This window comes from Saccopteryx leptura, chromosome 3 (genome assembly GCF_036850995.1).
Source record: "Saccopteryx leptura isolate mSacLep1 chromosome 3, mSacLep1_pri_phased_curated, whole genome shotgun sequence".
In the NCBI taxonomy this organism is placed as follows: domain Eukaryota; kingdom Metazoa; phylum Chordata; class Mammalia; order Chiroptera; family Emballonuridae; genus Saccopteryx; species Saccopteryx leptura.
Genome location: NC_089505.1, coordinates 261844600 through 261861453, shown reverse-complemented (window position 1 = coordinate 261861453; position 16854 = coordinate 261844600). Strand labels below are relative to the sequence as shown.

At 38.6% G+C, this 16854-nt stretch overlaps 1 protein-coding gene across 3 annotated transcripts in view; it reads right to left on the bottom strand.

Moving 5' to 3' along the window:
• Window positions 1–13273, bottom strand: part of EFEMP1 (EGF containing fibulin extracellular matrix protein 1) — a 68186-nt gene extending 54913 nt beyond the window's left edge. Inside the window, exons 1-4 of one of the 3 annotated variants that reach the window (XM_066378239.1) lie at window positions 13126–13273; window positions 11781–11868; window positions 7408–7456; window positions 6826–7236 (exon numbers count right to left, since the gene is read on the bottom strand). In XM_066378239.1, coding sequence (XP_066234336.1) covers window positions 6826–7236; window positions 7408–7456; window positions 11781–11861 — 541 coding nt within the window. In that variant the 5' untranslated portion in view covers window positions 11862–11868; window positions 13126–13273. Of the gene's footprint in view, window positions 1–6825; window positions 7237–7407; window positions 7457–11780; window positions 11869–12754; window positions 12774–13061 lie in introns of those variants that run through there. The other 2 variants (XM_066378238.1, XM_066378240.1) reach the window with 2 other exon arrangements.
• Window positions 13274–16854: the final 3581 nt, after the last annotated feature.

Below are 16854 nucleotides of genomic sequence, written 5' to 3'. Positions count from 1 at the left end.
GTACATTCATGCAAAATCAAACACGTTTAGGGCAAATTTTGTTTACTCTGGTTTCAAAGAATAAAATTGTGCCAGTAATTCAACAAGTGCAAAGGCAATCCTTACAAATGGGGCAAGTTGTTGATTTCAGAGAATAGTTTGAGACTTTCTTCTGGAGAAAGAAATAATGAGCCAGTACCAGTGCATATTCCTGAATTTACCCAGGCTTGCAATTCTCTAATCGGCTTCTTTTTGTTTCTATGGGGAGAGAGAAATCCATTTCACAGATTGTTAACTAGTTTTTTACAAGAATCTTTATGTCTTTGATGAGAAGTAAATCTTTGATCAAGTTTAAATTGAAAAGATGATACTTATGTGAATATTCTTCTAATATCTGATGATAGTCATAGACTCTAAATAGAATGAGATGTCAGCTGTACATCTGATATTTTGATAACCAAAAGATGCTTTAAGGCCAACCCAACCTCCTCTTTTGTGACTCATAAAATGAACCTCCAAACAGCATTGCCTCATCTCTTATCACCAATCATATTACCATGCTCATAACATAACTTGGAGTTTCACTTACTGACAATTTAAGGGCAGTTATAGTATTTCACATTTGCAGGTGTTATATAGAGATGTAAGATCTCGTTTTCTTTCTTTTTCTTTTCTTCTAGAATGCACATATCATGTCCTTGGTTCAGGGTAATAGTCCTAACCAAGAGTCATGACCGATCATGTTTAAGGATCAGAGTATTACTGGTGATGACAATATAAAAAGGTGAGAAAAGTAAACTAGAAATATTATTCTATCATAGAAACAGAATGTATAATTTTGATATTTTCTCTTCCCATATTCCATGTAAAGTATTTTGATCCTGCCTTCTGATTTTGTAGTTAAATGTGCAGCTTCCTGAAGTTAAGATTAAGTTAGACATTGATTCTCAAACTTGAGCAGGGATCCAAATCATGGGACTGCTAAAACACAGATTGCTGAGCCCCATTCCCAGAGTTCTTGATTCAGTAGGTCTGATGGGAGGCCCAAGATTTTGCATTTATAAGTTACTGGGTGATGCTAATGCTTCTTTTCTGGAGCCACACTATGGGAATCATTGAGTTAGGCAGTTACATAGCATAGTCTTTAGCTGAAGAGCAATCAAACTGATCTCTTTCATCCTTCCACCTCAAATAGCTGTCGTTTAATTTTTATGAAGGAGGTTTAAGGAACTTTGTGACTGTGTATCAATCAGATACCTATACATACTATTCATAAATGTATATTAAAAATGAGTCTTAAATTAACTAGAAATTTAATGACTACAGTTTTTGGAACAGTAAATTATGAAACGCTGCTATTTTTTTTAAAAGAAAAAATCAATCATTTCTATGACACTGTATCAGCTTATTTAAAAAGTAATTCAGTTTTTCTTATAAACTAAACTCCTAGTTATCGATGTGGGTTTAGAGAATTTTCAGATACTCAAAAGTAATTAACTAAAATAATGAAGAACCGTTAAGTCGGCTAAATACCCATTTTACTTTCTGCTTAAAGTATTTATTTTCTGTTAATATTATAATTTATTCAATTATAGTCTTCCTTTTGCAAAATATCTATTTTCTGAGATCAAAGCTCTTTGGGGGGAGTTGTATAATTATATGTAACAAAAATTAGGCATTTACTCATGAACTGAAAAAAAGCAACCAGAGACCCTAATGACATTAGTGAGAATCAACAAAAAGGCAGTGTTTGAAAGTTGTTTGTAATGACAATGCCAGGTATGCTAAGCTACTTGATTGCATTATAATTTATAAATTCTCTTCTGCATATGAGATCACTTAAGTTATAAAAGGAAGAAGTCAAAGAAAGATGTCTTTAGCATCTGAGAATCTGTACATGTTAGTTCAAGTTTCTCTCTTCTTAATTAGATGTACAGATAATAACTTTATCAAAATAGTCTTTTAGTTATCATTACGTTTATAAAGAAATGTGTTGAAAATAATAGTCCCCCAAGAGTGTATTTTTTTTTTAATCCAGAATATTATTTTTTTTGTTCCTTTAGGCTTCATAAAAGGCATTTATTTTTCTCTTTAGCTTTTTAGTTGGTCCTGTGTCATACGTAATAACAGAATCATTGATAATATAGTTAAAAAATAAAAAAATTAAAATTTTGGCAAAAGCATTGAATTTGTCTGTGTGGTAAAATTTTTCCCCGCAGTAATGAGCTAACTATGGTAGGACATATATCTAAGTATGCAAGTGCTAACTAATGTCTACCTATCCTACACATGCAATCTAGAAGAATGTGGAAACCAGCTCATTGGCAGAGTGACAAGTGGGATTCTGACAACTGAATAGAAAGACTCTCTCTGGGTACATAAAAATCAATGAGGATTAGTTTTTGAAAATTTAGAACAAATAGAGAAAAAGTCCCATTGGGCAAACAATGCCTTGCCTGAAAAAACAATAGTTCTAATATTGGGACTTGCTTACTCTTGTCTGTGTGATGTACAGGATTGGTTATTGGATGTGTGTTGGGGTAGACAACCATCCCATTTGCCCAGGACTAAGGCATTTCCAGGGTTGTGGGGCTTTCTGTTTTCAAATCAGCACAGCCTCAGGTAGACAGGGATGGTTGGAAACCCTAGGGCAGTGGTTCTCAACCTGTGGGTCGCGACCCACAGGTTGAGAACCATATGTATTTCCTATGGCTTTAGGCGACCCCTGTGTTTTGGTCCTTCGACCCCCACCGGGGTCGCGACCCACAGGTTGAGAACCGCTGCCCTAGGGGATATTTTTACACTTCTCACCTTATATAACACAAGGCAGGCACTGCATTCTGAATTTGGCTCCATAATCAGCTTCATTAAACATTTATATTGAGTTATGTGTTTTTTTTTATGGCACAGTTTCTTTAATAAGTTAGTAATGATACCTATAAATCCTGAATGAGTTTAGTTATGGCTTTATTATCAGTTATACAAAATACACTATGTTTAATTTTTCAAAAGTTCAGTTACATGAACAAATTCCTTTAAATTGGCCGCTCAATGCTCCCTGTTGTCATCCCAAATGGCTTTTTTCCCCTTACAAGAATGAGGCTCTTAGAAACTTACATATGATTAAAAAAATTACTTCTCAACTTGAACCAGTGATTTCTAACTATCTCTTTTGAGGAAGATTATATGGAGACCTTGCACTAATGATGTAAAAAAAAATAAAGTGAGTCATCAGTGAGTTACAATAAATTCCCTATTCATCCAATTTTCTTTTGGAGAAGTTGAATAGATGTTGTCTTTGAAGCAGATGATAGCTCATGGAGAAACCATTAATTTTTAAACTTTATTTATACATGACTCCAGGTATGTAACAATGAAATCATCTTCATGGAATGCTATAGCTGCCACCAGTCATTTGAGATTCTCAGTGTTAATGGCTCCCCCAGCATTACCTTAGTTAACAAAAATTACCTGAAAAAAACTGTTCAATATGACGTGATATTTGGATATTATGTTGTACTTTAAACCCCTTGTTTTTGTATAAAACTGAAAAACTCTGTAATAAAAGGAATACATTTTCATTAAATGTTAAAACATGGACAGCTGGTTAAATATATACTTATAAAATAGAGTATATTTAAAAATATCTAGTGGTATTTAAATTATTAGGTGCCATCTATGATTGGTAATAGTGCATTCAAAAGCACAATTGACTTGAACATTGAAACATAGCAGTTTTCAGTCATTCCATAAAGCTGTCTACAGCTTTCAGTTATGTAATGATAAATTGTACCTGTTGAAAAATATATGTGGAAAAAAGGAATAATTTTAATACAAATATGACTCATCTGCAAGCATTCATTTACTCTGATCCAGCGACCACGGTAAATGTGTTTGGATTATTGGGCATAAGTATGCAAAGTTTCAAAGGGAGTGGAGATCTCTATTAAAACAGAAGGCTCCTCAATTTCCACAGTGATGTCAGTAATAGAGGTCCTTGGAGCACAGTATTGTTTTAAGCAGAGGTCCCCACAATTTCACATTGGTTATAAAACATTATTTTGTGCTGCTGGCCTGGAATGAGCATGTCATACATCTGTAGGCAATTAGAAGAAGCTGGACTGAATGTTTGATTAGCTCAATAATAAATGGGCATAAGTGTGACTCGACTTATGTTAGTCAGAGTCCCTATATAGATTATCCTGTTGCTATATGAAATAACCCCCTTTTATCAACAATTAAGCAAATCTACATTTGCAGGCACTTTGTAAAATTGTGAGGTGGGAAGAAATTCAACTTAAGCCTTAAATTATTAAAAAAACTTTTAACCCTGCTTCCAATAATACAATTTTAGAAATTGGATGAATTATGCAGAACAGTTTGGATTGGAAATACCCTGTGTACAATTGATAAGTATATATTTAGCATCTATCATAAGCAAGGCATTTAATAGTTTTAGCTTATAACAATAAAAATTTCCCAAAGAGCCTGACCAGGTGGTGACACAGTAAATAGATCATCAACCTGGGATGCTGAGGACCCAGGTTCGAAATCCTGAGGTTGCTGGCTTGAGTGTAGGTTCATCTAGCTTGAGTATGGACCATAGGTATGACACACTGGTCGCTGGCTTGAGCCCAAAAGTTCCTGGCTTGAAGCACAATGTTGCTGGCTTGAAGCCCAATGTCACTGACTTGAGCAAGAGGTCACTGGCTCAGTTGGAGCCCCGGTCAAGGCACATGTGAAAAAGCAATCAATGAACAACTGAAGTTCTACAACTATGAGTTGATGTTTCTCATCTTTCTCCCTTTCTGTCCATCCATCTGTCTGTCTGTCTGGCTCTCTCTCTCTCTCTCTCTCAGTAAAGAAAAAAAATTTTCCAAAGAATTAAGTGGTATAAATGTTTTAATATATGAAAAGTAACTTATTTTGTAAGATGATTTAAATCTTTTTAATAAAAATTAGAATTTCATTTTTATTATTCACATTTTATTATACAGTTTTTGCCTTAACCAATGAATGTTGTAAGTTCTGAATATATTTTACTACAGAACTTATTCATTTGGTTATAGGCATCATTCTTGTATTCAATCACAACTGTCAATGATGGGCTATAAACTACTTTGGGAAATAAATCATTCATTTATCTATTGTTTTTCCTCCTAAGAACCAGTGAAATATATATATCTGAAGTATGAAAAGTAACTTAGTATGTAAAAGTCATACTTTAAAAATTTCAGCAAAACATTTCAGTTTCAGGAAAAATACCACCAAACCTTTAAATATAATGATATATTTCAATAACAATTAGAAGTTGGTATCTTAAATAAACTCAGTTACTTTTTATCAATATTTACTCAAGTAAATATGTATATAAAATAATCTCATGAGATTATCCCCTTGACATAATCCTTAAATCAAATATCAGAATATTAAGCAGATGCTGAGGCATTCATCATCAATATGAATTCTGACTCATGACAGTAACACGAAACAGATGCTAATATGATAGACTCTGCAAAATGACACCATCACAGCACGGGTTAGCTCTTGTTGTGGGTACTTAAAAGTTGAACACAAAATATAAAGTAATAAAAGTTGAAGCATGATGTGTTTCCTTACTTTATGTATAAACCATTTAAAATATAATATCGCTTATATAGGAGATTCTCCATTCAGCACTGGTGAATAAGGGGTAATACCAGAAGATGCTTTTTTCACCCAATGCAGCAGCTGGGTGATCCCAACTGAACCCCTCATTGTTGAGAAAAATAAGGTGCTCTCTTCCTCAATGAGCAAGTAGAAGGTAAGAACTCCTGGGCCCTTTCCATTAACCAATGTGTTCCAGGCATTTACGGTATAATACAGGGTCTCCTCAGCCAGGAGTCTGGGACTCCTATGGTCTATCTCAGTAATACTATCTCCACATCAAGCAGATCTAAAAGGGCTTGTTAAGCACAAAGAGGCAAACAGAATCCCTTAGCACAGTTCAGTTATCTAATATCCTACATGTCTTCAAAGGCCAAAATTCTTATTGCTTTGCTAGCATGAGTCTGAATCTACAGCTATTTCTAGAATACACAGTGATGTGTACTCTTTGCGAAAATAAACAGAAAAACCCAGGCAGATGGTGCCACGTGATATAAGTGAAATGTGTTCAAATGGGAGCTTTAAAAGACAGATGAATAGGAGTGGGGTAGACTTCCCTCCTTCAAAAGTACTGAGAAGCAGGAGCCCCATTTCTTTCTTCCACAGTAAGGAAAAAATGTCAGTTACAAATTCAGTGAAAAGAAAGCTTGAGAACCCAAGGGGGGCTATTTATGAAGTAGCTTGACAGAACAATTTCAAGTTCTCATGAATTACCTGACCACTCCTTCTGACAGCTGTGACTCTGGCCTGCCTACCTGGGTCTGAGGGCTGATGCTGCACTCACCACCTGTGACCTCTGGTTCTCAAACTTGGCTGCGCACTGGAATAACGTGGGGAGCTTTAAAAAATACCGATGCCTGGAACCCACCCCTGGCGTTGTTATATTTAACTGGGCCAGGGTGTGGCTTGGACATAGAAGAATTTTAAAAGCTCCCATGTAACTCTAAATATGTTCAGCTAAGGTTGAGAACCAGCGATGACCTCTCTGAGCCAGGGTTTCCTCATTTGTAAAATGATGACTATGCAGGCAGCGACTACCTTTTAGGATTATTGTGATGATAAAATATGATAATACAGGAAAAGCATTTAGCACAATGTCTGACACATGTGGAAAGATGTCAAAAAATTTTGAGTTGTTATTTTCACCACGAGGTGCACTTGGGCAAGAACCTTCTTGTTAGTACAAGAAGTCATGCTTACCTTGGCAGATGTTATGCTCACTCTGCTCATAGCCTGTTGCACACTGGATCCGATGAGAAGGATTGGAGGGAATGCGCTGAGGGTCAGCTGGGTTTCGACGGATGACAAAGTTATTTCGGCCAGTCTGCACTTCTGGGCCTGCAACTGCAGCAGCACTGGCAACGTAACCAGATCCGGGTATCACTCCACTGGTTGCCATGCCACTGGCTGCTGCACCCCCAGATGTACCCGAGGATGCAGCTGCATTTGCAGCTGCACCCACAGTTTCGGCTGCTGGTGTTTCTTGCTGAGGTTGTTCATTATTGACAATAATCTGGGCTGTTTTAGGAAGGCAGAGGTATCCTCCATAGTGGTTGACACATTTCATTCCCCCTTTGCAGGCATCTGGGACAATGTCACATTCATCAATATCTGCGGTCAGTAATAAAATGAGTCAGGAATCTTCTTAGGGGGAAAACTGAACATGTACATATATGCTCATGCCTTTTTGGTATAATACAAACAGGACAGGAAGAGTGATGCGAGATGAAGAGTGACACAGAGAGTTTATGTTCAGATGGAGTGTCTTTGAAGTTGGCTCACCTTTGCACTGCTGTCTTATAGGATCCCACTCATATCCATCTGTGCATTGCTGTGAAGAAAACATCAAGATAGGGTCAGGAGACAGTTGATGTTTCCAGTCCCTAGGAAGACACTCTAAAAGCTTCATTTTATGGCAACAGTTTTTGCACTGGACTCCTAGATGATGATGAGATGGTGGTTAAACATTCTTTAGCTTTTCTTTTCTTTTTTTTTTTTTAAAGACAAAGCTGTCCCTCTTTAGGTATCTCTTTCAATCATCAGCTACCTCAACTCTACTGTTTCGTTTGGTATAGTCACCCATGACTATATTCTTAGAATTCTTCCCTGTCTTGATAATAATCTCCAATCTCTCTGACGGCTGTGCTCTCTCTCTTTTTTTTTGCTTTATTTGCTTCTTCTTCCTCATTGTAAATTTTAAAAAAGAAAGTAATTTTAACTAAGTTCTTTGTTTCAGGCCTTGACTCTCCCTTCTCTCTCTAAATCCTCTTAGAGCATTACAGAACCTGGATTTCCTTATCATTCGTATTCAGCTTAGTCCAGGGCCTTCTCTCATACCCTGCCCTTCCTCCTAGTTTCAGTCCCCACAGGTCCTTTTGTTCACTCACTGAACCATCTGTCAAATATCTGCTCATATAAGACACCATCCTAGTCCCTGGGAATTCAAAGATCGTGAGGACTTGTCCTCATCCTCAAGCAGCTCATAGGCCAGAAGAGGAGACAGACAGGTAGACAAGTTGGAGCAAGATGTTAGGTGCCATGGCACAAGTATGCATATAGAAGGAGGGGTGGACTCTGGCCAGGGAAGTGGGTGGACATAACAGGGTGGGAGAAAAGGCTCTATGTGAGAGGCAACAAATGAATGAGGACTTAGAGGAGCAAAATTTTTAAAGAAGAGAGGAGCTGCAAGTAGTCCTGGGTGGGTGGGGATGAGGTTAGAGAGGTTGGCAGGGCCAACTCTGGGAAGCTTTTCTTTGGGACAGATCAGGAACTGAATTGTTACTGAAGGTCAGTGAATCTCAAACTTTATTATGCTTAAGAATCGCCCAGGGGACTTGTTCAAATGCAGGTTTCTGGGTCTACCCAAAAAATCTGATTCTGGGTAGGAGGCCTAGAATCTGAATTCTTAATAAGTATCCCAGGGGTTTCTAATACAAGTCATCTATGAGCTATTTTCTTCCTTCTTATTTTATTTATTGAATTTATTGGGGTGACATTGGTTAATAAAATTATATAGGTTTTAGGTGAACAATTCTATAATACATCATCTATATATTGCATTGTGTGTTTACCACCCCAAGTCAAGTCTCTTCATCACCATTTATTCCTCCCTTTTCTCTCTTCTACCTTCCCCCACCACTCTTTCTCTCTGGTAATCACCATATCTATAAGTTTTTTGTTTTCTTTTGTTTGTTTGTTTGCTTAATTCCTTCACTCTTTTCATCCTGCCCTCAACCCCCATCCGCTCTGAGAGCTGTCAGTCTGTTTTCTGTATCCAGGAGTATGTTTCTATTTCTATTTTGTTTGTTATTTTATTTTGTTCATTAGATTCCACATATAAGTGAAATCATATGTTATTTGTCTTTCTCTGACTGGTTTATTTCACTTAGCATGGGCTACTTCTTGAGAAAAGAAGAAAGATGCTTCAGGAAGTATTGAGCAAAAGTAGTGTAAACAAAAATAAACAAATTCTTTTAATAGAGCTGAGAGTTGCTTATGCATACAAAAGATGTTTGTCAAGTAAATAGCTGAATGGAGACAGAGAAGTCAGTGTAGATATTTTACTGATATCTGAAACTTAACAGGGTAAACACTATGGCCACATATTTCACAAGGTCTTACTAGTTTCCCCAACATTGTTCAAGGCACTACCATCATTCTCAGGACCCAGGATTACAATTTTGACATCAGCATTGACTTATCCAATTTTTTTTTCCTTTAGGGTCTTCTGACTTTGTGTCCATTTCTATATCTGCCAATTATTATAAGCTTTCCCAGCCTCATGAGTAGGCCAGGCTTTTTAGCTGGTCTCCGTATCTACGCATGGTGCACAGAGCCTCCATGGCTATCTTTCTTACTCTCTTGGTTATGTTGTTCCTCCATCTAAGAGATCACAGTGGCCTGAAGACCTCTCATCTCCCATTATTATCATCTCCAGGTTCTCCCTACTACCCAGCTCCAGTCCATTTGAACTTGTTACCTCTTGGACTTGTCTTGCTTGTTTTTACTTCTAGACTGTGATTATGCCACATTTTTCTGATTCAGATGTCTCTTCAGCCTTTCTAGATTAATCCAAAGTCATTACTTCCTTCAAGAACCAGCACAGAGTTCTGTCTGCTCTAATATGCCAGCACTGACATTAGTTACCTCCTTGCTTTTCTATTGCTTAACAACTTGTAAAATATGTATAATAATATTATTTGTACTTGCTTAGGAACTTTGTAGTTTTCAAGTATCTTCCCAGGGTAAATTCCCTGAGGTGAAGGTCTGAGTTTTCTTAGTAAACAACAGAAAAAAAAAAATTAAATTCCTTTGATAGTAATGAGAATTGCTTATGCACATGGCAGATACTTGGCCAGTAAATAACTGAATGAACCTTATCTTTAATATGGAAGGGGAATGCTATCTTGTGGATATGAGCCCATCCCTCTGAAAGGTATCTTTCAAGCTAGGCAAAATGACAGCTCACTTGAATAATCTACATGCTAATAGAAAAGACTTGCCGTTTGTTTTAGGCATTTAGGTTCAATCCCTTTAATATGGATCTACTATAGTACCTTCCTAGAGTAAATTTAGCTTTAACCACTTGCTGGCTGTGTAGCCTTAAGCAAGTGAGATACTCTCTCAGATCTTCGGGTCTCCTATCCGCAGAAGGAAGGGATGCCACTTATCTCATACTTTGCTATAAGGATGAAAGGAGATGATGTCTCCACAGTGGGGTACTTAAAAATAATTACATCTTGTCCTTTAACCATGAATTATTAGGCATACACAATTCCAAAGAGAACAGACCTAATCTTAGCACAAAAAGAATGTCATATCTGGAAAGTTTGTTGTCATCATAGTAAACTCTATTTAGTACTCTTAAAACAATAGTGTTTAATCCACAGGGGACTTTCTCTGCTAAAGACAAATAAGATTTAGGTGATTAGCAAAGGGTGGGGTAGAAGATAAGCAGTTAGAAAAGCAATAAAATCTTTTATTAGATGAATATAAGAGTGAGTAGCTAATTTCATTTTCGCTCCCTAAGAAGGTAGTAAGTTTAGCTTGAATAACAAAACATTTTCATTGGAAGATAAACAACACATGTATTCATTTCTCTTGCTTTATTTATCTTCAGCAGAGGAAGCAATTACATTTACCATTAAGTTAACAAAATATTTATATTAAACCCTATTTGATTTATAGTTGATCTGAACAACAACAAGAAACATTTGCCAGATGAATACTAACATTCTAGAGATAATATGGTACCAAAAAAGTGAGATAATGTTTATTATCAGTAATTGACATTAGCTCACTTTTAAGAGTTTTATTTAAAACATTTTTCACATTCTTCTGAGTAGGATTACTTAATTTTAAATTGGGAACAAGTAAAAAAAATATGTTTTTCATATTCTGATCCAGGACAAATGTCATTTGCCTCACAACACTGATTAAAGAGTAGAAAATACAAAACAGAGGTGCAAACTCACCAAAAGTGAGGTAGGTACTGCCCTTTCTTCTCACCACATCCATTCCTGGAAGTGGGAGAGGTCAGATAATATTTTCAGTATTTTAGTAAACATTGGTTGTACCCATGAAGTTAACTAATTAATCAAATATTATTTGGAAACATTAATAGGCTAATTAGAAAATGTAAAATAAAATTTCATCCAGTGCATTTTGAAATCACTTGAGCAAATGCCATGTCCTGGTAACACATAAAGTTTATCTCAAGGGCATTTCTATGAGTTATCAGTTATACTAAAAATGAGTGGTAGCCTTTGTAAAGTCAATAAAAGCCACTTACCTGAGAATGTAAGTTGCATGCACAAATGAAGCGAAGTGTTCTTATGTATGTAAGAATCCAGGTTTTCCAATTCCTTACACCCATTAATTTATTGAATGTGTTAGAAACATGTAGCTTACTTTGGTTTTTCTGGTCTTGCACAAATCATCATATTTTGGTGCCTATTTCAATTGGTGATCCAAATGAACTTTTGAAAGGACTACTGGCAATAAGGAATCTTAAACGTGAAGCATGCTGACGTGTTGTCTAACATATTACCTTCTACACAGGGCAGCTCACATACACTGGCAGAAGTGGATAAAGTCTCTCTTGTGTCACAGAATCCCCTTGAACCGCACTTATCTCAAATTCCGTCACCCCTTACCGTATATGTGATGGTTTCCTCTGTGTCCTGTGACTCGACCAGCGCCAGAGTCAGCATACTTAGGAAAAGGGCTTTCAACATCGTGAATCTCAAAGAAAACACAGGACAAATCGATGTTTAGTATCAGCTGCGGGGTAAATAACAAAAGTTTAGCTGTGAAGTTACATGCGAGGAAGGGAGGGCTGACGGAGCCGAGGCTCCATCATACCCAACTTCCAATGTACTTTCTCCCCCCCCCCCCCCCCCTACCTTCCCGTGGCCAAACGAGGCACCAAAGTCTGTAACAGGGCTGCCGAATTACATTTCACTTCATCCGGCTGTGTTCAATATACACAAAGGACATACAGTGTACCTTTCATACTGCACCTACACAACAGGCTCCAGAACGCGGACAGAAGGACAAAGTAGAGGGTAATTACTTTCAAAGGAGACGGTGCATTTAAAAAATGTATTTATCTATCATCTTCCTATTTATCTTGCGAGAGTGGAGGTGGCGCAGCAAACCTCCTATTCCCTTGAACGTTAAGGCTTTTCACTATAAGCTTTCCTCCATCTAGTGAAGTAATGGTTTCACAGCTCAGTAGAAATACCTATGAACCAATATGAATTACCGTGGCCTCAAACTTAAAAAACAAAACAAAAAACAAAGCACCAAAAACAGAACTCCTGGGTCAATCTCCTCCCAGATCTAGTAGAATACCTGCTTCCCAGAGCTCCTTCTCACATCCCCCAGCACAAACTCTCAAGTGTTCTGCGCACAGCTTTGTTCAAAAGCGCCAGGTTGTGAGAAGGCGCGTCTGATTCCCTTGTGCCGTATTAGTCCCTCGGTCCTCGACATGCTACCTTCAGAAGTGGGGCTGTCTAGGGCCGGTACTGGGGACCACACCGAAGCCCTAGGTACAAGTTTCGGGGTGATCGGCCTGGCGTCCCCAGGGAAATGAAGTCCCCCCCCCTTTTTTTAACAGTAAACTAACAAGTTAGTCCCGGGAGCTGCTCAGCGCTTCATCTTCTAACCAGTTCCGGTGGAATCCAGGTGCGTCTTAAATCTCGCACATTAGACCCCTGAAATTTCCCAAACCTCGTTTATGGGCAAAGCCCTGTCTGATGATTGTCGGCGCGTACACACATGCCCATACAAACAGATGTCACCCTTGTACTCGCACATGCTGACAGATCGCATTCCGAGATCGCACACCTCCACCTCCCTTTCTGCCTGAGAGATCCTGCACCGTCTCGGGCAGTGATCGGGTACACTGCACCCCTCAGGTCACCCCCACTTACTCGCCGGCGCGCGGCCCTGCAGCCACTGGCGCAATGGTGTGATCCCCTGTGTCGGGGCTCCTACCTGCGCGGCCGCGCTGCGCTCTGGACCCGGGCAGCGAGGGTAGAGCGCAGGGGAGGGCAGCCCCGTGGGTCTGAACTGGCGAGGTCTGGCAGCGGCCGCAGCGGCAGGAGGAGGAGGAAGAGAAAGGGAGGGAAAGGGGGAGGGCGAAGGGGGGCGGAGGAGAGAGCTGAGGGAGGCGCGTGGGCTGAGCCAAGCACTGCAAGCCCGCGGCAGAGCGCGCTGCGCAGCTAGGTCCGCGCCCCCTTCACTCGGGCACTCTCCGCCACCCCACCTGCCCTTCTTTGCCAGTCCGTCTTCGCCAGTTCCCAGACGCGCCGGAACTTCAGGCCAAGGGTGGCACATTTGGCGTAGGATATCTGGGGTTTGAATCAGCCTTGGTGATGCTCCAGCCTCCTGGGCAGTTTCTGGTGCCTGTGGAAGGGAAAACCTCTCTGGAGGAGAGCTTCTGAGGGTTCTGGGAAATTGATTAATTTTTTTCCAGTTAGTGAATTCTAGGAGAGTAAATTAATTCCATTCATGGAACCGATTCTTTTGTCTTTTTCTTTTAGATACTTTTTGTTTACTTTTTGTAGTGAGGGAAGGCCTGCTTCCTCAAATGCAGAAAGATCATTCATCCAAATATTTGCGACCCATTAGGTTCCAGGTGTTGGGAATGGGCCAAGTAGAACTCACACTAACAAAATTGTGAGGTGGGGTTGGTTTTTGGTCTCTCAAACCTCTCTTTTGTATGGGCTTCTACTGGTTCGCTTGTGGGAGTTTCCAATACTGGCCATTCTAAGTTGGGCATTTCACTCTCACATTTCATACTAATGGTGGAATTTCAGGAATCTAGAGAGAAAAAAATTTTTTTTCTGGCTTCTTCAAATCATACCACACAGATTTGCAGTTATCTCTGAAGTCTCCAACTCTAAAATCAGATTACAAATTTGCTTCCAAGGCGGTCATGTCTTCTAAGAAGCACACAGCCAAATACAATTTCATGAATGAGATAATGTGTATACTGAAGGTATTAAGGATTTTGACCTGGATCTGGAGGTGAGGGTGGGAGGTAGAGGAACAGCTCCGTTTCCTTCCCTGGTGGGGGTAGGTGGTAGATAGTTCAAGAAACAGGCTGTTAACGTAGAATCCTGTCTCCTTATCTTTGGGGTGTCCGGTGGGTTACCCATACCTTCCCAGTTTGGTTGCAAGCCACAGAATATTGGGCAAGATCAGAGGAGTTTCTCGGCCCTGAAGCTTACTTAACTATACGGGGTTTAGCTAAAAGTATTGAAGACTTCTACTACCAAAATTCAAATAAGTTTGTTTTTCTAGTCACTAATGACCTCCAAACTTCTTTAAAAACTAGATGTTTGATTTTGTACAGTAAAAAGATTTGTCTATTTTTTAAAATTTATTTTCAAATTCTTTCAACCTATCTTCAACCCTTTCCTCAGAAATAGTGAGTTAAAACCCCCCAAATTTCATCTTCTTTCCTAACCTACTCTATCTAACCACCTGCTTCACCATCTCAATCAAAAGCAATGTCATCTTTGAATTTGTTTAGGTTCAATGTGATAGAATCATCCCATGAATTCCTTTTTTCTTTCCTTCTTTCCTTCTTTCCTTCCTTTGTTTTTATTGATTTTAGAGAGAAAAGGAGAGAAAGAGACAGAAACATCACTCTGTTTCTGTATGTGCCCTGACTGGGGATCAAACTTACAACCTTTAAATATAGGGGTGATGCTCTAACCAATGGAGCTAGCTATCCATGATTTTTTTTCTCACACAGCCTGCATTTAGTTCTTTAGAAAACTCTATTGGCTTCATCTTTAAAATATATTCAGAATCAGACCACTCTTATCAATTCTTTTATGAGCACCATGGCTTAAGACACTGTCATCTTCCACTTGGATTATTACAACAGCCTCCTAATAGGTCTCCCTGCTTACACTGCTTACACCCTTGCTCCTCTGCAGTCTTTTCTCAGCATAAGTTATATAAATGGAATCACAGAGTATGTACTTTTTTGTGTCATCTTCCTTTACTCAGCATGTTTTCAAATGCATCCTTTCTGTTAGGTGCATCAGAATTTCATTCCTTTTTGTTGCTGGGCTGTATTTCATTGTGTGGACATACCTTGATTTGTTTACCTGTTCATCTGTTGATAGATATTTGGATTGTTTATGAATAAAGCTGTCATGTACATTCACATAGAAATCTTTGTGTGGACATGTTTTCTGTTCTTTTAGGTAAATACTTAGGAGTAGAACTGCTGGATCATATGGTAGGGTTATGTTTAACCTTACAGGAAAGTGTCCAACTGTTTCCCAAAATGACTGTATTATTTTATCTTCCTGTCAGTAATGTGTAGGATTCCATTTGCTCCACATACTTGCTTGTACCTAGTATTGTCAATCATTTATAATGTTAGCCATTATTGGGGGTGTGTAAGCGATCTCTTATTATGGTTTTATTTTGCATTTCTATGACGGATAGTGATGTTGAGCATTTTAAATATGCTTATTGTCCATCAATATATCCTCTTTTGTGAAGAGCCCATTTGAATCTTTAAATCACTTCTTTATTGTTTTTGGTATATTATTAGTTGTAATGGTTTTAAAATAGATACGCAGCCTTTCTTTAAGTCCTTTGTCAGATATATATGTATATATATCTGAGTTATTTTACTGATTTTAGAGGAAGGGGAAGGGAGAGAGAGAGTGAGAACAAGAACATCAATTTGTTCTTATATGTGCCCTGACGAAGGATCAAACTGGCAGCCTCTGTGCTTCGGGATGATGCTCTTAACCAACCGAGCCATTCAGCCAGGGCCAGATATATATATTTTAAATATTTTTTCTCAGTCTTTACCTTGTCTTTTCATTTTCTTAATGTTGTCTTTTAGAGCAAGCATTTTTGATTTTGATGAAAACTAATTTTTTAATTTTACGTTTTGTCCTTTATATGTACTATTTTTTAAAAAAAGTCTTACCTTGGGCAAATCTTTTATGCTCTTTTTGAGTTCAGTTCCTGTTTCTGTAAAATGGGGAGGATAAGCATTATCTGCTTTTTAATGTTGTGAGGACTGAGTGAGAAACTCATGACAAATACCCGATACGTGTGAATGACCGTTCTGAGATATTAGACTGCAGGGTATGAGGGGCTGTAGTAGACCATTCCTCCACTGTAACATAACCAAGTATTATTTAGGTATCATTCCTATTCCTAAAAAAGGGTATCTCCTGACTAGTCTAAAGATAATAACAGCAGTAATGCATTCTCCAACTATTGTTTAGGGGAGCCCATTGTCTTACTTCAGACCACTCAGAATTGAGGTCAAGAATCCTTTTCCATAGTTAGGGAAAGTCTTTCCAAACTCAAAGTGCGGGAGAATGATGGAGCCGTTTGCTTCCTGTTACTGGCAGGCATGTTACAACCCAGTGGCAAGCCAGCCTGAGCATGAAAGGGATACATGCTCTCTGTGTGGCCAGTGTGGAGAGAACCTGGACCCACGATGGACTGTTCACAGGCCACTGCCCTCGGACCCATGATACTTTTAGGGGCACATCATAATGTTTTAATTTCTTTTAAAGTCAGAAGGAAAAAGTGGATATCGTCCAGCTTGGATTATTTTTTTCTTTATACCACTGTAGTTGTAAAATATAATTTTTTTTTTATGAAGGGAAGGACCCATAAAGACAAACATGTCTAGGGACCATGAAAGTAAAAATGTGGCCCTGATTTTTGAGG